This window comes from Monodelphis domestica, chromosome 7, assembly GCF_027887165.1.
Source record: "Monodelphis domestica isolate mMonDom1 chromosome 7, mMonDom1.pri, whole genome shotgun sequence".
In the NCBI taxonomy this organism is placed as follows: Eukaryota; Metazoa; Chordata; class Mammalia; order Didelphimorphia; family Didelphidae; genus Monodelphis; species Monodelphis domestica.
The window spans coordinates 86,254,016-86,276,987 of NC_077233.1; the positions used below are offsets into that span (position 1 = coordinate 86,254,016).

The following is a 22,972-nucleotide window of genomic DNA, read 5'->3' on the forward strand; positions in this document are numbered from 1 at the left end:
TTAAACAGATTACATTTATGTAGTACCTTACAGAATACAACATAGCTCTTGAGATGAGTAGAATAAATAGCCCTATTTTAAAAATAAGAAAACTGAAACTCAAAGGTTGATTTACCCATACACAAACAGCTAGTGTGATGCCAGATACAAAGTCTCCTATACTTCTCTTGTCCCTTAGTTTCCTCATATAAAATGAAGGAATTGCACTAGATGACTTCTAAAGTTCCTTCCAGCTCTGTAAAGATGATTCTATGAGTAGAAGTCCTGTGCTCTTTCTACTAGATGCTTCCCACTCTGCCTGACATTGTTGTTCCTACTTTTAAGCCAACTGGCTTTTGACAGTTTTTTCAGGTCCTTCAGTGAGAAGAGCATCTCTGGATTCAGGAGAAGGAATGAATTTGCACATAGAAAATGAGCACTTGACTGCTCATCAGTTATGTTCAGACATAGATACCTCTCAGGTAAGCCAGAAGCCACATTCCTTAATTGGGAAATGTTTAAATTCATTCTTTTACTATAAAACTTCATGACTGTGAATTACATTTAGTTAAAAGAAGCGAAGATAAAGTTTGCTTTTGCCCTATCTTTAAAAAAAAAAAGTTTCTTAAATAATCCTCTCCTTTTATTCCAGTCTCTGATGAAGAGATGACCTTTCTTGCTAGGGCCAAACCTTGATCTCATCCTTTCCTATCTTCCCCTGCAGATTATCCTTGAAATCACCTCTCTCTCAAACCTTCAGAATCTTCCTATCAGTTGGCTCTTTCCCAGCTGCCTGCAAACATGTCTGGGTCTCCACTGGCCTTTAAAAAACAGAACAATTGATTGGACTGTACCATCCCTTCAAGCTACCATCTTGTACCTCTCTTCCTAATCAAACTTCTTAAAAAAGCTATCTATACTTATTACTTACACTTCCCCTATGCTCATTTATCAGCTACTTGCAGTCTGGTTTCTAACCTCATCATTCAGCTGAAACTGCTCTCTCCCAAATTACCATTGTAAAAATGGAGATTTGAACCCCGGACTTCAATCCCCAGAAGTCCTTGCTCTAGTTCCCAAGATGCCCTCTAATCTCACTGAGATCCCCACCGAGGTGAGATCAAAATTTTTATTTAAACTGGCTATAAAACCTACTGGGGCTCTCTTCCTGCTTGCGCTTCCAGGGACACACATCTCTCATAATGTAGTGTAAGTGAATGGGCCATTCGGCCCTCCTAGGCACGTGCTTTCTTATTTTGTATTTTCTTTATATTTTTAATCTTAATAAACCTCATAAAAATATAATACTTCTAGCAGAAAACTAATTTTAACTGCTACGCACACGCTTCTCTTGAGATGTAGTGTAAGTGAATGGGCCTTTTCGGCCCTCCTAGGCACGCACTTTCTTATTTTGTATTTTCTTTATTTCTTAATCTTTAATAAACCTCATAAAAATATAATAGTTTTAGCAGAGAAACTAATTTTAACTGTTACACCATTGATCTTTTTTTTTTAAACCCTTACCTTCTGACTTAGAATCAATACTGTGTATAGGTTCCAAGGCAGAAGAACATAGGGTTAGGCAATGAGGGTTAAGTAATTTGTCCAAGGTCACGCAGCTAGGAAGTGTCTGAGGTCATATTTGAATCCTCTTGTCTTTAGGCCTGACACTATCCACTGAGCCACATAGCTCCCCTCCATCCCACCTCACCCTCATTAATTTCTGAATTGCCTAATCTGATCATCTTTTCCCAGCATCTTTCTTTCTTAACAGCTCTACAGCATTTGTCACTTGATTACTGCCTCCTCCTGGATACAACTTTTCTGAGTTTTCAAGACATTGTTCTCTCCTTGTTTACTTCCTCCCATTAGACCACTCCTGAGTTTCCTTTGTTGGATCATCATCCATATTAGGTTCCATAACTGATTGTTCCCCAGTACTTTGTCTTAGACACCTCTCTCTCTCTCTCTCTCTCTTCTTTCTTGTGACCTCTTCAGATCCCATAGATTTCTATGCCAATGATCATCTATATATGCAGTCCTAGTCTCTCTTCTCACCACTCTGTAGGAAGAAAAATGGGGTTTTTATATAAAAGGTTGGACTGGATTATTTAAGAATAGGGTCACCAGAAATTTTAATTAATTCCTAAAGAGTTATTTAACAATTTATTTAGAAAATATAAAAGGAGTGAAGTAAGAAAAGCAGAGAGAGGATAGGGTAAGATATCATGTACACACTAAAGGATTTTGCTCCAACCTTTGGCTCAACCCAGGCAGGGGAGTTTAGTCCTCAACTGGAGAGGCCTCAGCTTTGAACTGAGGACCTGGGGATGCAGGGAGTCTCTCTCAAGAGGTTAGGTCTCAGGGGAAAGCTGGGTGGCTCTGTGGATTGAGAGCCAGGCCTAGAGACAGGAGGTCCTAGGTTCAAATCTGGCCTCAGACATTTCCTAGCTGTGTGACCCTAGGCAAGTCACTTGACCCCCATTGCCTAAAAAATAGAGAATAGTTTTCTCCTAAAGCTAATCTCTTCCAAAAATCCAGGAAAGGGGAATCAAGATGGTGACTTAGAGACAATAATAGTTCAGACCTCCATAAACCCTTCCTCACCGATTAAAAACACAATGCTTCAAGAGGACTGAAAACCAAATCTAACAACAGGCCAGAGCTAGGGAACTCTCTTCCTGGACCCAACTTAAAAGGTAAAACCCCCAAAAAGGCTGGATAGCAGGTTTATGGGGAAGAAGGAAGTCCCAGGACCCTTCCCCCACCTACAGCGTTGAGCCTCCAGCAGTAGCTGTAAGCTCTAGGCGGGCAAGGGTGCTAGCCTAGAAGGGAGTACCTTGCCAGCAAAGCAGTGCCAGGCTCAAGGTGTAGAACACAGGTGATGTAGAAGCAGCTGGAGGAGAAGCATAGAATAGGAAGCCTGGTTGCAGCCAAGATGCTCCATTTTGAGCCTCCCCCTTTCTGGAGGTTTTGGCCTCAGGACACATCCAGCTTTGCAGATCAACTTGTCCTCCCTGGTTCAATCTCATCAATAGGGCAGATAAGAAGCCTTGAGGGCAGAGAAACTCAAGTTCCAACACCCCTTCCCCACAGACTGATCTGAGAGCCTTGCTAACTAAACTCCAAGGACAAAAGCTGCAACAAACTACAGGCAACAACCTTGACAACAGGACGGGAAGCCCAGCTCCTTTTCAGCTGTCAGCCGGGAAAGATCAATCAACCTGATCAATCAGAAGAACAGAGAAGAAGTTCCTTCAGGAAAGAACAGCCCAAACCCACAGATCTAGCACATAATGAGAGGAGCAAGACTACAGGCAACTACAGAGGGAAAAGAAGGGGGAAAAGTTAGTAAACAACAGAAAAAGAATAAAGAAATTACAATCAAGAGCTTTTTATCCAGGCAATGAACAAAGAGCAAATGGAACAGAGGAGGATCAAGGAAAACCAAGAAAAAAACACAGAAACCCAGCAAATTGGACACAGGCTTTGGAAGAACTAAAAATACAATTCAAGAAACAATTAAGAGAGGCTGAAGACAACTGGGAAAATAACTTAAAAGGAAAATAAATCATTTGGAAACAGAAAATAGTGTCTTGAAAGCCAAAATTAATCAGCTTGAAAATGAGGCAAGAGGAGATGAAAGATGAAGCAAAGAAGATGAAAGATGACTTCCAAAGAAAATCAGACCAGAAGGAGGAGGAAGACCAAAAAGCCAGGGATGAAATTCAGCCTTTAAAAACTAGAATCCAACAACTAGAAGCAAACGACTTCACAAGGCAGCAGGAAACTATGAAACAAAATCAAAAGAATGAAAAAATTGAGGAAAATATGAAACACCTCATCCACAAAACAGAAGAACTAGAAAACAGGTCCCAGAGAGACAACTTAAGAATCACTGGACTATTGGAAGATCATGACAAAAGAAAAAGACTGGACATCATTCTACAAGAAATTTTCTAAGAAAACTGCGCTGACATTCCAGAGCAAGAGGGAAAAGTGGAGATTGAAAGAATCCACAGATTACCTCCTGTACTTAATCCCCAAGTGACAACACCCAGGAATGTTATAGCCAAATTCAAGAACTACCAGACCAATGAAAAAATATTACAAGCTGCTAAGAAGAAGTCATTCAGATACCATGGAACCACAGTTAGGATAACACAGGATCTGGCTGCATCTACACTGAAGGACTGAAAGGCATGGAATATGATGTTCTGGAAAGCAAGGGAACTAGGTCTACAACCAAGAATCAACTCCCCAGCTAAACTGACTATATTCTTGCAGGGGAAAGTATGGTCATTTAATAAAAATAGAAGACTTCCAAGCATTCATAAAGAAAAGACCAGACTTGAACAGAAAATTTGATGTGCAAACACAGAACTCGTGAGAATCACCAAAAGGTAATTAAGGAAGGGGAAAAAACAAAAGGAAACAAAAGAACTTTTTTTAAGGGATCCAATAAGTTAAAATGATTTGTATCCCTACAAGAAAAGAGGATATTGGTAACTCTTAAAAATAGTTATTATCACATGGGTAGCTAGAAGAATTATACTTAGAAGGAACAGTGACAAACTGTATAGGATGAAATACTAAGATGTGTGTGTGTGTGTAAGTGTAACTATAGGTGAAAAAAGAGGTTAATATGAGAAATGGGAAAAGAAACAAAATAGGGTAAATTTATATGTCATAAAGAAGCAAATGGCAGGAGTGGGGGAGAACATCAATACACTGAAAGGGTAAAGAGGTTGGAGACAGGAAATACTTAATTCTTATATGCATTAAAATTGACTCAAAAAGGGAAAAACAATTGGACCCATGAGGCAGAGAATTGATTCGAACCCTATAGAGAAGTAGAAGGGAAACAAATGGACTGTTGGGGAGGGAAGCAATACAGGGGGTGGGGGGTTAGACTGTAAAGAAAATAAGATGGGAATAAGAAGGGAGGGGAAGTAGAAAGGGAAGTAAAATAAGAATGGGAATTAGGGGGACTGATTAAAAACACACTGGTGTAGAAGTAAATAATGAAAAAAGAAAGGACAGGACTAGGAATAGAAATCAAAATGTTGGGAAATACACAGCTGGTAATTATAACTGAATGTGAATGGAATGGACTCACCCATAAAATGCAAGCAAATAACAGAGTGGATTAGAATCCAAAATCCTACCATATGTTGTCTACAAGAAACACACATGAGGAAGGAAGACACACACAGGGTAAAGGTAAGCAGATGGAGCAAAATCCATAGGGCATCAACTGAGAAAAAGACGGGAGTCACAATCATGACATCTGACAAAGCCAAAGTAAAAATAGATCTAGTTAAAAGAGATAGAGAAGGTAATTACATCCTGATAAAAGGCAGTATAGACAATGAGGAAATATCAGTACTCAACATGTATGCATCAAATGGCATAGCATCCAAATTTCTAAAGGAGAAACTAGGGGAGCACAGGGATGAAACAGACAGAAAAACTACTAGTGGGAGACCTGAACCTTCCTCTATTCGAACTAGATAAATCAAACCAAAAAATAAATAAGAAAGAAGTAAGAGAAGTGAATGAAATCTTGGAAACATTAGAGTTAGTAGATATGTGCAGAAAAATAAATAGGGACAAAAAGGAATACACCTTCTTTTCAACAGCACATGGAACATTCACAAAGACTGACCATGTACTAGGGCATAAAAAGCATTGCAAACAAGTGTAAAAGAGCAGAAATAATAAATACAACCTTTTCAGATCACAATGCAATAAAATAATTAGTAAAGGGACATGGAGAGGCAAATCAAAAATTAATTGGAAATTAAATAATAATGATTCTCCAAAGTCAGTTAAAGAACAAATCATAGAACAACTAATAATTTATTTAAGAAAATGACAATGATGAGACATCCTTTCAAAATCTATGGGATGCAGCCAAAGCAGTACTTAGAGGGGGAGTTTATATCCTTGAGTTCATATATTATCAAATTAGGGAGGGCAGAAATCAATGAATTGGGCATGCAAATTAAAAAAATTAGAAAGTGAACAAATTAAAAATCCTCAGCTGAAAACTAAATTAGAGATCCTAAAAATTAAAGAAGAAATTAATAAAATCAAAAGTCAAAGAACTATTGATTGAATAAATAAGACTAGAAGCCGGTACTTTGAAAAAACAAATAAAATAGACAAAGTACTGGTCAATCTAATTTTAAAAAGGAAAGAAGAAAACCAAATTAACAGTATCAAAGTTGAAAAGGGAGATCTCACCTCTAATGAAGAGGAAATTAAGGCAATCATTAAAAACTATTATGCCCAATTATATGGCAATAAATATGGCAATCTAGGTGATATGAATGAATGTTTACAAAAATATAAATTGCCTAGATTACCAGAAGAAGTAATAGAATACCTAAATAACCCATATCAGAAAAAGAAATTGAACAAGCCATCAAAGAACTCCCTAAGAAAAAATCCCCAGGATCAGATGGATTCACAAATGAATTCTATCAAACATTCAAAGAACAATTAATCCTAATATTATACAAACTATTTGACAGAATAAGCAAAGAAGGAGTTCTACCAGATTTCTTTTATGACACAAATATGGCACTGATTCCAAAGCCAAGCAGGTCAAAAACAGAAAAAGAAAACTATAGACCAATCTCCTTAATGAATATAGATGCAAAAATCTTAAATAGAATACTAGCAAAAAGACTTCAGCAAGTAATCACAATGATTATTCATTATGCTCAGGTGGGAATGCAAGGATGGTTCAATATTAGGAAAACCATCCACCTAATTGACCAAATCAAGAAGCAAACCAACAGAAATCACATGATTATCTCAATAGATGCAGAAAAAGCCTTTGACAAAATACAACACTCATTCCTATTGAAAACACTAGAAAGTATAGGAATACAAGGGCCTTTCCTAAAAATAATAAATAGTATATTTCTAAAACCATCAGTAAACATCATCTGCAATGGGGATAAATTAGAAGCCTTCCCAATAAGATCAGGCGTGAACCTAGGACGCCCATTATTGCCTCTATTATTTAACATTATACTAGAAACACTAGCAGTAGCAATTAAGAGAAGAAAAAGAAATTGAAGGTATTAAAATAGGCAATGAGGAGACCAAGCTATCGCTCTTTGCAGATGATATGATTGTCTACTTAAAGAATACTAGAGAATCAACTAAAAAGCTGGTGAAAATAATCAACAATTTTAGCAAAGTTGCAGGATACAAAATAAACCCACATAAGTCATCAGCATTTCTGTATATTTCCAACACTTCTCAGCAGCAAGAATTAGAGAAATACCATTTAAAATCACCCTAGACAATGTAAAATACTTAAGAATTGATCTGCCAAGACAAACACAAGAACTATATGAACACAACTACAAAACACTCCACACATTAAAACTATATCTAAATAATTGGAAAAAACATTAATTGCTCATGGATGGGTAAGCTAACATAATAAAAATGACAATCCTACCCAAATTAATTTACTTATTTAGTGCCATACCCTTCGAACTGCCAAAAAACTTTTTTACTGAATTGGAAAAAACCACAACAAAGTTCATTTGGAAGAACAAAAGATCAAGGATATCCAGAAATAATGGGGAAAAAAATGTGAAGAAAGGTTGCCTAGTAGTACCAGATCTCAAACTATATTATAAAGCAGTAGTCATCAAAACAATATGGTACTGGCTAAGAGACAGAAAGGAGGATCAGTGGAATAGACTTGGGGTAAGTGACTTCAGCAAGACAGTCTATGATAAACCCAAAGATCCCAGCTTTTGGGACAAAAATCCACTATTTGATAAAAACTGCTGGGAAAATTGGAAGACAGTATGGGAGAGATTGGGTTTGGATCAACATCTCACACCCTAAACCAAGATGAACTCAGAATGGGTGAATGACTTGAATATAAAGAAGGAAACTATAAGTAAATTAGGTGAACACAGAATAGTATACTTGTCAGATCTTTGGGAAAGGAAAGATTTTAAGACCAAGCAAGAGTTAGAAAAAATTACAAAATATAAAACAAATAATTTTGATTACATTAAATTAAAAGGGATTTGTACAAACAAAACCAATGCAACCAAAATTAGAAGGGAAGCAACAAATTGGGGGAAAATCGTCATAACAAAAACCTCAGACAAAGGTCTAATTACGCAAATTTATAAAGAGCTAAATCAATTGTACAAAAAAATCAAGCCATTCCCCAATTGATAAATGGGCAAGGGACATAAATAGGCAATTTCCAGATAAAGAAATCAAAACTATTAATAAGCACATGAAAAAGTTTTCTAAATCTCTTATAATCAGAGAGATGCAAATCAAAACAACTCTGAGGTATCACCTCACACCTGGCAGATTGGCTAACATGACAACAAAGGAAAGTAATGAATGCTGGAGGGGATGTGGCAAAGTTGGGACATTAATGCATTGCTGGTGGAGTTATGAATTGATCCAACCATTCTGGAGGGAAATTTGGATTTATGCCCAAAGGGTGATAAAAGACTGTCTGCCCTTTGATCTAGCCGTAGCACGTCTGGGTTTGTACCCCAAAGAGATAATAAGGAAAAAGACTTGTACAAGAATATTCATAGCTGTGCTCTTTGTGGTGGTAAAAAATTGGAAAATGAGAGGATGCACTCCAATTGGGGAATGGCTAAACAAATTGTAGTATATGTTGGTGATGGAATACTATTGTGCTCAAAGGAATAATGAACTAAAGGAATTCCATGTGAACTGGAATGACCTTTAGGAATTGTTGCAGAGTGAGAGGAGCAGAACCAGGAGAACATTATAGACAGAGACTGATACAGTGTGGTACAATTGAATGTAATGGACTTCTCCATTAGTGGCAATGCAGTGATCCAGAATAATTCAGAGGGATTTATGAGAAAGAACATTATCCATGTTCAGAGGAAGAACTGTGGGAGTAGAAACACAGAAGAAAAACAACTGCTTGATTACATGGGTTGATGGGATATGATTGGGGATATAGACTCTAAAAGATCACCCTAGTGCAAACATCAACAACATGGAAATAGGTTTTGATCAAGGACAAATGTGAAACCCAATGGAATTGTGTGTCAGCTATGAGAAGAGGTGGGGAGAGGGAAAGAATATGATTCTTGTAACCAAGGAAAAATGTTCCAAATTGACTAATTAGATATATTTTTAAAAGAAAATTCAAGAAAAGAGTCAGCTCTTTTCACTCACCACATGTCAGTCCAAAGGGAGAGATTCAAGGACAGTCTCACCAGGAAAGGTCTCAGGTCCAGCCAGCAGATTCTTCACCAGCCTCCAACTCGAACTCAAAACTCCGAAGAAGAGAGCAGTCAGAAGTCCCAAGAACAAAGAACTCAAGAACGCTCTGAAGATGTCCTCTTAAGATCTCTCCACAGGAAGTTGTAATTCCCCTTTAAAGACACTTTCTTTTGCATCACTTCCTGTGCCTTCCTCCACTTTTACATCTACCAATTACAGTTGAAGCTTTGCTTAGGATAGCCCAGGGGGCAGTCAATTTGATTCTGATTTGTCACCCACTATATAACACATGAGTCACAGACCTCTCCCACTTAATAATTAAGTGGGATGTTTATACTTTTGTTGATTAAATCTAAAAATGGGCAGTGAAGTTAATTTCATTTTTCACAATCAGGGGAGAGATTTAATTTAATCTGCACAACTCCAATATCACCAAATGTCTTTTGCATATTTTGAACTAGATCTCATGGAAATCTCATAATCAGCATATCCAAAATCATTATCTTTCTTGTCAAAATGTATCCCCCTTCCATAATTCCTTATCTCCATTGAAGACACCAGTGTCCTTCTAGCGATCCAGGTTTATGAACTTGGTATCATCCTTGATCCCTCATATATCAGGCACCAGGTCTTATCATTTCTACCTTCCATCATCTCTCACACTTATCTCCTCCTTTCTACTCATAAGGCTACTATCCTAGTTCAGTCCTTTATCACTTCTTATCTTCCCTATTACAGAGTTTCCAATTGGTCTCCTGACTTTACTTCCTTCCCCTCTCCAAACCATTCTTCGACAGCTGCCACAGTGATTGTCCAGGTGCAGGTCTGGCTGTGTCATTCCTCTACTAGGTAAATTTCAGTTTATCCCCCTTTATTTTTTTCCATTTATTGCCCCTGGGATCAAATATAAATTCCTGTTTGGCACTTAAATCTTTTATAACACAGCTCTAACTTACCTTCCTAATCATATGTATTCTTCTCATACTCTGTAGTATATTCAGACTTGACTTCCTTACTTTCTGTTACACACAAGTATCTTGCCTTTGGACTTGTTATCTTTCTGCCTGATATCTATCCTCTCCTCAGTTAGGGAACTTACGATACTTTGCTTCCTTTAAACCTCAAGTATCATCTGATAGGTGAAGTCTTTCCTGGTCCTTGCCCTCTTTGGAAACTAGTGCCTTCTGCACAGTCAGCCTTATCCTCAACTTTTGGGTCATTCATTCTACTGGATAAACTTGTGTGGTAAGATTCCATGTAAGGCAGAGACTATGTGGCCCCATGCGTGGAGAACTGACCTCAGAGTCAGAAGACTCAGGCTGGAGTCTTTTCTCAACTTCATGCTGGCAAGTGGCCCTGGCCACTCTTGGCCACCCTTTAAACAGAAAGGCAGAGAAGTTTCCACCCTGCATTAAGGAGGAAGTGCCTCCCCAGAGTTCCCTCTGCCAGTGAAATCATCAGGCCAGCTATGGGCCCTATTTACATAAACTTATATGTGTACATGGTGTCTTCTTTAATTGAATATAAACTCCCTGAGGGCAGGTACTGTTTGTATCTCCAATGCCAGACACATAAGTAGTCACTTAATAAGCTTTTGTCAATTGAAGGTGATGATAACAGAACTAAAAGAACACACTTTAGAATATATTAACATACAACTAATGCATATATTATTATTATTAAAGTACTTGTGGGGGTTGGGGTGGGGGAAGGGCCCAGCACTCTGTCTCTAAAAGGTTCACTGTCACTGATCTAGACTATTTGGAGGTGGGGCTAGTGTTAGTCTAGAAGTGTAGGCAGGTTGTGGAGGGCTTTGAATTTCAGGTTAAAGAGTTTAAACTTTGTTTATTAGGTAATAGAGAACCTCTGCATATTTTTTAACATGACTAGTTAGAAAGCAGTATGAAAGACAGTTTGGAAGAAGGAGTAGAAACAGGAAAACCTAAAAGGAAGCAATTGTCATTGTCCAAGTAAGTGTTCCTGCTAAAGGTCTGTGCCTTGATGATGGCAATGGAAATAGAGGGAGAGATAGGTGTGAGAGATTTCAGAGGCAAAATTGACTGGGCCTCATAACTAATTGGATGTGTTAGGGTGAGGGAGGGAAAAGTCAAAGACAGAACTAAGGTTTCATACGTGTCAATCTGAACAATATTACTAATAGAAATAATGAATTAGGTCAGAGTAGTTAAAATGTAGCTAGATAGATATCTGTTACTTTAATTCCTAAGACTTTCATATAATTGCATTTTAGGTATGTAATTACTAAAAATTTTGTTTTGCCCATAGGAAAAGAAATTAGTTTGTTGTCTATCTGAGGATGAGTTAAGTTCTTCTGCAAGTTCTACTGATAAGTCAGATGGAGATTCCAAAGAAGGGTAGGTATATTTTTTAACCTTCCTTCATAGGTTAGTCCAAATATGCCAGTGCAAGTTTTTTTTAACTGTAATCTATCTTAATTATGTATGTTAATGAATGTACATGATTTTCATGTACTTTTATTCACATAGAAGATCTCTGTTAACTCTTCTATAGTTCTACAGAAGCAAATTTAGTTCAATTTTATACTAGCTTATTAGATGACTTAAAAAATTTTAAGAATACTTTTTGTTTTAATATCATATTCATTCATAAATATGCCCCCTCACACTCCCTCATCAGGGAGCTTTCCTTTGTAATAAAGATTTTTATCCAAACAATTCTGCAAAAACAGTCAGTATATAAACTGTGTTATAGCTTATACAACATTCTACATCCATAATCCTCATCCCAGCCATCCACTTCTTCAGCCATCCACTTCTTTCATAAAAAGAGAAAGCCGCATTTTCATATTTCTTCTCTAGAATCAAAGTTGGTCATTTTGATTATGTAACTTTCAAGTTGCTAGGCTTTTTTACTTGATTATTGATGGGAAGAAACCTATGACTATGATAAATATCAAATTAAAAGTAGGTATTAAATTGGAAGTGGTAGTCATAGGACTGTGAAATATCATTGATTAATTTCCTGCCTTCAAATAATTGCACCTAAATTATCCTTCTCATATAACCCTGTCTCCACCATCTACCTTTAGCCTAATGTTTCAATTTCATAATCCAAAGAGACTTGGATGAAGGAAGCAATGGCATGTTCTTTACAGGTTGGACATCCCAGAAGAGGTCCAGTGGGAATGAAGTATATGTAAAAGGGATAGAGGCCCCATATCTGGACCTACAGTTAAAGAAGCAGATTTTTAAAGGAACTGAAACACAAGGAGTTTGCCAAACATTAATCCATTGGATAAAAGATCAAAACTGACCTAATATTTAGCCCAGTAAGATGACCCCAGAAAAAAAATTTTGAGGGGAAAAGAGTTGGCAATATGAAGTGAAGGGATTAGCATACATTATGTAAGAACAAGAAATGTTGCTGTGAATGCATGGAGGGTCATGTTAACTGACAAGACAGAGCTCTGTAAGGTTTCCTTTACTCCTTTGTATGTTTCCCTGTAGTGCTTAAAACACACCAACACTGTGGCTAAGTGACTTGCCAAGGGTCACACAGAAAGCATTTGAAGCGTGATTTAAACTTGGGTCTTCTAACTCCCAAGACCTCGTATCCACTGCACCAAAATGAGGAAGTTTGGATTAGATAATTTTAAAAAATCATTTGTTGCTCTAAATCTGTGACTCTAAGATATGTTGACAGTGGGAAGTTTTGTGGATTGGTAAGATCATTGCAAGTTCACAGAGTTTTAAAATTCTTGAAAAACTAGTCATCCTAGCCTCAAATGAATTCTGATTTGAAAATAAAACATGGGTGTTCTGGGTATCATAACCAACAAGGTAGAGGACTAAATATTTCTTTTTATCCTAATGTCCTCTCAAAACTCTCCAATATAGAATTTCTGTATAAGAGATAGAACCAACTTAACTGCCTTCCTAGTCTGGGAAACCATGCATTCTATATAGTGAACAATTCAGTGAACCTGAAAGAGTAATCTGTGACCTCTAACATGCTCAGTCATCATTCATACTCTATATAGGGCTGCATGAATCAGCTATGGGCTTGCAGTGAAACTCTACTCTGCTTCTTTCTAGTAGCAGAGAATCAAAAGACTGAAGTTTACTTAAGCTGGGAAAGTAACTCACCCACTCTGTATTGCAAAATGCTCAGCCAGAGAACTGAGGGAACTGGGGCAAGACAGGATTATAGCTCTGAGGCACTCAACAACACCTGAGGGGAAAGAGCTGCCTCACATCTACCTAAGGGCTAAATTGCCCAGCATGGAAAGAGTCTGAGATAGCAGCAGGGTCCAGCCCATAGAGGAACCACCACCAATGGGGAAGAAGTCAGAAAATGAACCCTAGAGGAATATAAGGGAAAAGAGATCAAAATTACTAAAGACCTCAGGATGAAGAATACTTAAAAACTTTGAACAAAAGCAGATAAACCAGCAGTGAAAATATTAACAGAAGGGAATGTAGCTTCAGGATCAACTGAGAGTCCAGATATCTGTGAATGAATATTGCAACATAAAGGAAAAGGAATCAACATCCAAAGAGAAAGAGGACCCTGTGGATTCCTAAGAGAGTATGGAACCACAACAGAATGTTTCTGAGTAGGTTCAAAGAGAAATAAAAATTGTGAAAGCATAGCAGAAATAATTGGCAGAATTCTAAAATTTGGATTCATGGTGATGTCTTATCAATGAAACAAAAGGGGATAATCATTGATTAGGAATGCATATATACAGAACTGAGCAAATCTCAAAGAAGAGAAGCAAAAAGCAATAGCATTAAAAAGAGAACATGCCCATGCAAGCAAAATATTTATTTCTGACTCAGGATATACAGAAAAAACTTGAGGATTATAAGTTCCCCCAGGAGAATATGACAAGTCAAAAACCTGAATACTATCATGTCTCAAATAATTCAGAAAAGCTGTCTAGAACTTCTAAATATAGAAAAAGAACAAAGTACCAATCAGAAGAATCCAGAGATTGCCCTGTGCTGCACTGTGCATCCAGGATACATAGTGATTAAATTTAATGATTCCAATGACAAACAACAAATTCTGTGAGAAACTAGGAGAAAGACCTCCAACTATAAAGGAAAAGATTCAAATGACACACTATTCTATACTCACAAGAAATGGCAAGGAGGAATGGAATAGGGGCAGTTAGGTGGTTCAGTGGATTGTGCCAGGCTTAGAATCAGGAGAACCTAGATTCAAATTTGACCTCAGATACTTCCTAGCTATGTGATCCCAGGCAAATCATTTAACCTTCTTTGCCTAGCCCTTCCCCTTCTGTTTTAGAGTTGTTACTAAGAAGGTAAGGGTTTTTTAAAAAATGGAATGGAATTATTCAGAAGAGCAAAGGAACTCAAGTTACAACTCAAGTGAATATACCCTTCAAACCTGAGCCAAGCCATTAATGAAAAAAGAGGGACTCTCAAAAAAGAGGCATTCAAAAAATGGGGGGGGGGGGGTTAAGCTGGGTAGCTAAAACATAAAAGACATTTGAAAATAAAAAGACAATTTCTCCAATATACCACTGCAAATCCCCTTAGTTATTCATATTCTCTATTCAGATTATCTTATATTTACTTATTCGTGTAGATTCTCTCAAAAAAATTATCTTCAAATCCCCAGCAACTAGTACAAGATCTTACATGTGGTAGGTACTTACTACTAAATTGATAACAATCTTCTGAAAGATGCAAATAGTATAATTTCCTATATTTTTGGAACTATAACATTTACTCTGGCACATAGAACTGCTTATCTTGTTATCTCATTGCTACTCTATCCTTAAAAAGTTACTTCTGGGACAGCTAGGTGGTAGAGTAGAGAGAGCACCAAGCTTGAAGGAGGAGGGGGCAGCTGGGCAGCTGGGTAGCTCAGCAGATTGAGAGCCAGGCCTAGAGGTGGGAGGTCCTAGGTTCAAATATGGCCTCAGACACTTCCCAGCTGGGTGACCCTGGGCAAGTCCCTTAACCCCCATTGCCTAGTCCTTACCACTCTTCTGCCTTGGAACCAATACACAGTATTGATTCCAAGATGGAAGGTAAGGGTTTTAAAAAAAAAGGCATTCAAAAGCATTTCTAGAAAGAAAATCAGATTCTTTTTATGAGGCAAATATCTTAAAACCTAAACCAGGGAAGTATAAAACATAAAAGAACTACATAAAACAGTATCATTAATGGATATTAATTCCAAATTTTTAAATAAAAATAGATTACAGCAATTCATTCAAGAAATAATTTGTCATTGCCAGGTTGGATTTATAACAGGAATGCAAGGATGGTTCAGCATTAGGAAAACAATTAACATAATTCTTTTGAAAACAAAAGTATCCAACCCACATGATTATTGTAATAAATTTGGAAAGCGCCTTTGTCAAAATGCAACCCCCATTTGTGCTAAAAACCCTATAAAACCTAGGCAGAAAAGAACCATTTTAAAATATCATTAAGTTCTGAGTTCAAATGTGGCCTCAGACACTTCCTAGCTGTGTGACCCTGGTCAAGTTACTTAATCCTCATTGCATAGCCTTTACTGCTCTTTTGTCTTAAAACCAATATTTAATATTCATTTTAAGATGGAAGGTAAGTAGTATTTTTTGTCTTTTTTTTTAAACTCTTACCTTCCACCTTAGAATTACGAGTATTGGTTCCAAGGCAGAAGAGTGTAAGGATTAGGCAATGGGGGTTAAATGACTTGTCCAGGGTCACACAGCTAGGAAGTGTCTGAGGCCAGGTTTGAACCTAGGACCCTCTGTCTCTAGGCCTGGTTCTCAATCCACTGAGCTACCCAGCTGCCCCCAGTATGGGTTTTTTTTAATTAAATATTATTAAAAGTACATAAAACCATAATGATTGTACAGTATCTGAGAGCTTTCCCAAGAATTGTGAGAGTAAAACAAGGATGCCTGTTCTCCCTATGATTATTGGATATTGTTCTAGAAAAAATAATAATAATACAAGAGAAAGAAATTAAAGACATTATATTAGGTAAAGAAGAATTTTAAATATCCCTATTTGCTAACAACATGAAAGACTAGTTAGAAAATTTGGGGGAATTGGCAAAAATTCTAATTGAGACAACAAAAAACGTGTATGCTACAAAATAAGCCTTCAAATATCAGCAGTATTTCTATATGTAATGCCATAATCCAAGAGAAGTCCTAAATAACTACAAAATGCTTAAAATATCTGGGGATCAACTGATTTTTTAATAGGTTCAGTTACAGAATGCTTCTTAAAGAAATAGCTGAATGAATACTCAGTGTCCATTGCCAAGCTGTGCCAATATAATAAAAAGGATAACACCAAAATTACCTGACAGTTTTGATGTTATGCCAATCAAACTATCAAAAGATACTTTGGTTCAGCCTAAACTGGAGGAGTTCTGGGACTGCATTTTTGACACCTCTGGGTTAAAAAATAGATAAATCAACGGGACAGAGTAAGCAAAGGATAATCAAGACACAGTGGAACTCAATAACCCAATGTTTGATAAAGTAGAAAACATAGATTATTTAGGAAAGAATTCCCTATATCCGAGATATATAAACAGTTAACATATAGGTGCATATTTGTGAATAAACACAAACATATACACACATATATAATACCTGTGGAATTCTCTAATAGACAAGTAGGCAAAGGATATGAACAAACAGTCCTAAAAAAAAATTATAAACTATTAGCAGTATGAAAAAAATGCTCCAAATAACTCACAATAAGAGAAATGTAAATGAAAACAATCCTGAGTTTTTACTTCACACTCTGGAAATTGTCAGAGATGACAAAAATTGAGAAGAGTCAATGTTGGAGATGAGGGAAGATAGACACACTGCATTGCTGGTGGAGCTATTAGTACAACTATTTTGAAAAGCAATTTGTAATTATGCAAATAAAGTAGATAAAATGTCCATTTGCTTTGATCCAGAGATTTCATTACTAGGCTTATACCCTAAGGAAAGCATTGATAAGATGAAAGTTCATCTATATGCCAAAATATTAATAACAGCACTTTTTATGATAGGAAATAATTGGGAGGGAGGATATATTAGGCGAATAGCCTAACAAAATGTGTTACATTAATGGAATATTACTGGTCTGTATAAAATTATGTATGTGATAAATAAATAGAAGCTTGGAAAGATCTATATAAACTAATGCACAGTGAAATTTAGCAAAGCCAAGAAAGCAATGTACAAAATTACAACAATAATGTAAATGGAAAGAACCAAAACAAAATAAAAAATAAATGTTGCATGATTATAAATAACTAGTATGGTTCAAAAGAAGAGAAATGATAAGACATTCCTCTTTTACAGAAATAGGAGGTCCACAAGTACTGTACAACTATACATATTTTCAGACTTTATAGATCATTTATTCTGATCCCTTCCCTTTTTTTTGTCTTATAAAATACTACTTGTTATATGAGATAACTCGGGGGTGTGGGTGGAAAATATGGTGACATTAAAAAATCATTAAAAATCTCATTAAAATTTTTAAGAAGTGAACCTGAGTATACTACATTAATTTTTAGATGAAAATTCCTAAAATGAAACTAGTTATAAATGCACTCTTTCTCAGGAAAGGCCATACAAATGAAATGAATGATTTGGTACAACTAATGACTCGAACACTAAAAATGGACTCTAAAGAGAATTGTGAGAATCTTCCAGTACTTCTTCCTGTGTCAGAGTTTAGACTGCATCGAAAATACAGAGACACACTAATGCTGCATGGGAAAGTTGAAGAGGATTCAGAGGAACTTAGGTTTCAAGAACTTTCTCCAGGTCTGTTACTTGTTACTTTTGAAGCAAACTGGAAAGTCACTCTTTACTGAAAGTAGGACACTTAAAACTCAAATGAATAGTAGTTTGCACATTTGATGTTACTATTACTATGAAGGGCTACCATTGATACCATGCCTTATGTGGGAGGTGTTTTCTTGAAAAGTTACACTTTTGTAAATACTTTATTTTAGATATATTAGGAAAGCTTGAGGTTTAAAGAAATCTGTGGTGAACCCATCAGAACTTACCTTTCTTCCCAAATCCTCCCCTCTTCCTAACTTCCTTTTTACTGTTAAGGGCACCACTATCCTCCCAGTTTACTGAGTTCACAACCTAGATGCTATCTTTGAGTACCTCTCATATTTATTTCACGTAAAAATCTATGAACATATCTCATATACCTCCCCTTCTCTCCACTCAAACAGCAACCTCCTGGCAAAGGATCTCATTACTTTATACCTGGACTATTGCAATAGCTTGTGGATTAATCTTGCCTTAAGTTTCCCCTTACTTTAGTCCATCTACTCATCTACTCATTCAGTGTGTGTGTGTGTGTGTGTGTGTGTGTGTGTGTCTGTCTGTCTGTCTGTCTGTCTGTCTCTCTTCCTGTCCCTTCTCCCCTCTTATCCTTCCTCTCCTTTCCCCCTCCCCTCCTTTAGAGCTTTCACCACCTGTCTCTGATTTTCAAATCCATTTATACCACATCATAACTTATTATCTAGCAACACTGGTCTCCTTACTATGTTGTCTTGCTCACAGTACTCCATTTCCCAACTCTACTCCTTTTCATTGGCTGTCCACCTGTGCTTGGAATGTTTTTCCTTACCTCCATCTAGAAACCTTTCCTGGCCCCATTTGTCTTTATGCCTATGGCTGGTGACTTTCCCCTCTTGGCTTACATTACATTTACACTATATGCATCTTGTAGATATGTATGTAGCTGTTTGCATTAGCTCCTTGACAGTGGGGACCATGTTTTTGCCTTTGTTTTTTTTAACTTCACACAGTGCCCAAACCAAAATTAGCCCTTTGTTGATAGGGGCTTCTCTGTCATATAAGCTCACCTCCTGATTTACTGGGATTTTAATTGAGCATGTCTAGTTTTCCCAAAGTGAGGCTTATCTCCATGGGGTTGGGTGACTGGCAGCATTCTAACGTGAACTGTGTCCTCATTGTCATACCCAACTGACTCACAGATGAAGCTTATGTATGTTGTCTCATTGATTAGTAGGCAAGGCCCTTACAAGCAGGCACTTTGTCTCCCCAGTGCTCAGCACAGTGTAAGCTCTTAATATTCTTTTTTCATTTATTCAACCAGTTTTGTACACATTTCCAGTCATTCAATAAGGCTTGGAACCAGTTTTGTACAGATTTCCAGTGTGTACAGAATTGAAGTATATATTTCTATAAATGGTACTCAATAAATAGAATGTTATAATTCATTTAAGGTGAAAATGTTTTTATGGACAACTTAAGATAAATAACTGTATGCCATTCTTCTTGTTATGTCTGTGTAATAAGATGATTATTGTCATCATTTTTTAGCTGTTGTTTCAGGTTCTGAAAAGATCAGAAGAATGGTTGAAGTCTTGAGAGCTGATGTAATTCAGGAGTTGGGAGTGAAGCTTTTAGAGAAGGTGTATGATCTCATGGAAGAAGATGATGAATTGAAGAGAGAGGTAAGTATATAGCCCTGGATGATCTGCTTATCTTTAAGATGAGATTACATAAACTTTTAGTATAATTTTTCTGTGAATTAATTTTTATTTCCCCTGCCCAGCATAGCACTTTGCATACAGTGGGTACTCAAGACAGAATTGGTCCAAATATAGATTTATGCTTCCTCTCTTCCCAAATACGGTTTGTAGAAAACTTAATGTATACTGTTTTTCAGTTCATGCATGCACATATTAGGAACTAGGGACCAGGAGCTATACCTGTGATTTCATTAGTATAGGGAACCCTTAGGTTAGAAACTCCCTCGTTCAATGCATGTTGACATCTTATTTGCAATTTATATTAGAAGATGGCCTAGAGCACTGAGGTGAAAATGACAGTGCCAATATATGTCCAAAGCAAGACTTGAACATAGGTCTTCTTTGAGGTCAACTTACTATCTACTGTGCTACACTACTTCATTATATGTCTTTAAGTAAAGCTATGACATTAGCTTTTATCTATCCCCAACTATGGCAGCCAAAATTGTTAGTACTTTTGAGTTATATTGCAATAACTATCTGGTATGCATATTTTTCACACTGATTTTTCTGTTCTAAATAGGTGCATTTACAGGAGCATTTGGGTGAAAAATATGTAAATTATAGCACGAAAGCAAGACTCCTGAAATTTTTTGAAGAAAATGTGAATTTCTGAGCATCTGTCCTATATATCATCAGAACTGAAGACCTATTTTTAAAGGATTGTTTTTCTCCTGAAGAGATTACCTCAACCAGATATATCCAGATCAGAGGCCAATGAATTTGGTCATCCTTGCCTTTCTGGCATTTTTGTTTTGTAGGAGTATAAAAATGGACATTACTGAATGCTGTTTTAGAAGAGGCCTTTTTAAAAAATGATTTAATGGTTACCATATAGTGGTAAAAGTGTTTCATGTTTTACATGAAACCTATATAGTTAAGTAGTCTGAAACTATTATGTATCCAGGATTTCTTCTAAAATAGTCAAAGTGTACCAATACATGGCTATAACAGTATCAAAGCAGGGGTTTTCTAGGTTGACCATAGCAATGTAATAAACTACCAAAAACAAATGGCTTTAAATTTTATTATATGCGTGGTGATGAGCATAGGCTGGTATTATTAGTAAATGCTGTGATGGTAGTTGGTTAAATTTAAGTTGGTGCATGATCTTTATGGATTTGAAGAATGGGCCTGTATATAGTTTTTATACATTTCTGAAAGTTTAAAAATTAACTGCTTTTAGTTTGAGCAAGATACTTGCAGAACGGAATATTGTGCTTTTGGCTTATTCAGTATATAAATATATACTGAATATATATATATATATATATATAATATATACTGGCTTTGTTAAAATTCAGTTTTTTCATCAGCCAAGACATACCTGAATATTAATTCCTTTTGGAATGAAACAATTTTTAAGTAAAATACAGGTGCTTTTGAGCTGAATTCGAGGTCTTTTATGTCTCTTGAAATAGAGAATTCAGCTTCCTTGCATAGTCTCCCTTTTTTTGTTTGCCTTTTTATCGTGACACTTACTGTCTGTCCATGTTTTGAAGGTCTAATGTGTATATTTTAGTAATTGTTTTTTATAAGAAAATTACTATCAAATAAATAGCATTTTGTTAAATGAATGTTGTTAAGTAAATTTTGATGTAATGGAAAATATCCAGAACTTGGATCTTGTGAGATTTAAAATGGTTGAGGTCTTAAACTGTAGTGGTTAAAATAGTGGAAGATATAAATTGTGATAGTTATAAGAGAGGGTGAGTAAGTTTGACCGCAGAAATATGTTTCACTACAGTGTCTTGGGTTTAAAATCAAATATAAGGTGGTCGCCAGGGAAATATTCCCAATTATTCAAATACCCAAGTCAATTGGGTTTTATAGAGATTTTAATTAACAATACAATGAGTAATCAAAGAAAGAGAGAGAGAGTAAGAAAGGAATAAGTATGAAGGGCCTCAAAACCAATATGGCCTAGACCTGAGTCTTAAAAGAGAAATCAGTCAGTTTTTTATAACTCACCATAAGATCTGTCTAAGTAAGGATTTCTAATGACATCAGGCCAGCAGCATCTCAGCTGCTTTCACCAGCTCCCTCCTCCATCAGAATGTTTCAGAATCAGTCTCCTCAGAATGAGTCTCTCCAATCTGAATGTTTCAGAATGACTTTTCAGCTCTTCCCTGAGCTCTTATTTTTAAGGGCAAAATCTCTGTCACCTCCCCTAAGTCCTTACATCTACCAATCACTGTAGATGTTTCTAAAGGACCGCCCATTTTGAATTCACAGCTGAGTAGTTTTAATCTCTTTAGTAAGTCAGGGAAAAAAAATGCTGCTGTGTCGACAAATTTCATTAGAAAAAACCTCTGAATAAGTTATCACCCTTTTAGGTTTAAGTAGTTTACAAGTTGCCCCACCTTTATAGGTACTTAGTATCCCATTGTATCAATTCTAAAACAGCCATGACTCAAAGAACTTCCTGTCCCTTCCATAAGCATGGATCAAAGTACTTTTCATTATTCTCAAGGAGCTCTGTCCTAAAACAGTCCTAAGTAGGGTGGAGTAGGGATATTCCCAAGGCAAGGAGCCCTCACATTCAAGTAGAATTCTCACTATCTGCTAGGGAATTTTTTAAGTAGAAGATTCCCTAATGGGGGAAACCCCTAACATTCATAAGTCTGAGAAATTTTGAGGTTTACAATCTGAAGACTTGGCTTGAGTCAGATGAGGTTACTGTCAGGCAGCCATTACTCCTATCAGTTTCCTCATCTTTTGTAAAACAGGGATGATAATATCTCCACTACTTAGCTTGAAGACTTGAGGAAAGATAAGAGAAAAGGTCTTTATAAGTCTTAAAATATTATCTGTGGAAATGGGGGCTACATTAGGGAAGTGCTAACATTTTAATATTAACCTAGAGGTGTTTTCCTTTTTTGTAGGTTCTTAAGACTATTTACCACTATGAATGCTATAAAAGACATTACTGAAATATAGCTTTGCTTTCTAGGTCTACTTTTTTCTTAACTAGGTCCTTGGAGAGTCTGCCATATTAAGACTTAGGTCTTTGTGTTTCATAGACAACTCTGCTCTTTTTAGGAACTTTAAGTCAAGTGGTATTAGATTATGCTGGATATTCATGTCATAACATACATAGTGGGAATCCCAGAGGCAGATTGCCAAGACGGTGGTGTTCTTTTAATTCTTCTACACTTTATAAATCATAGTT

At 36.5% G+C, this 22,972-nt stretch overlaps 1 protein-coding gene across 11 annotated transcripts in view; it reads left to right on the plus strand.

The window, feature by feature from the left end:
* Window positions 1–21,373, plus strand: part of NEK4 (NIMA related kinase 4) — a 39,139-nt gene extending 17,766 nt beyond the window's left edge. For 4 of the 11 annotated variants that reach the window (XM_007500478.3, XM_056804938.1, XM_056804939.1 and 1 more), the window contains 5 exons: window positions 343–461; window positions 11,536–11,624; window positions 17,838–18,043; window positions 19,589–19,722; window positions 20,324–21,373. In XM_007500478.3, the coding sequence (XP_007500540.1) occupies window positions 343–461; window positions 11,536–11,624; window positions 17,838–18,043; window positions 19,589–19,722; window positions 20,324–20,416 (641 nt within the window). In that variant the 3' untranslated portion in view covers window positions 20,417–21,373. Of the gene's footprint in view, window positions 1–324; window positions 462–11,535; window positions 11,625–17,837; window positions 18,044–19,588; window positions 19,723–20,323 lie in introns of all 11 variants that reach the window. The other 7 variants (XM_007500476.3, XM_007500479.3, XM_007500480.3 and 4 more) reach the window with 3 other exon arrangements.
* The last annotated feature ends 1,599 nt before the right edge of the window (window positions 21,374–22,972 follow it).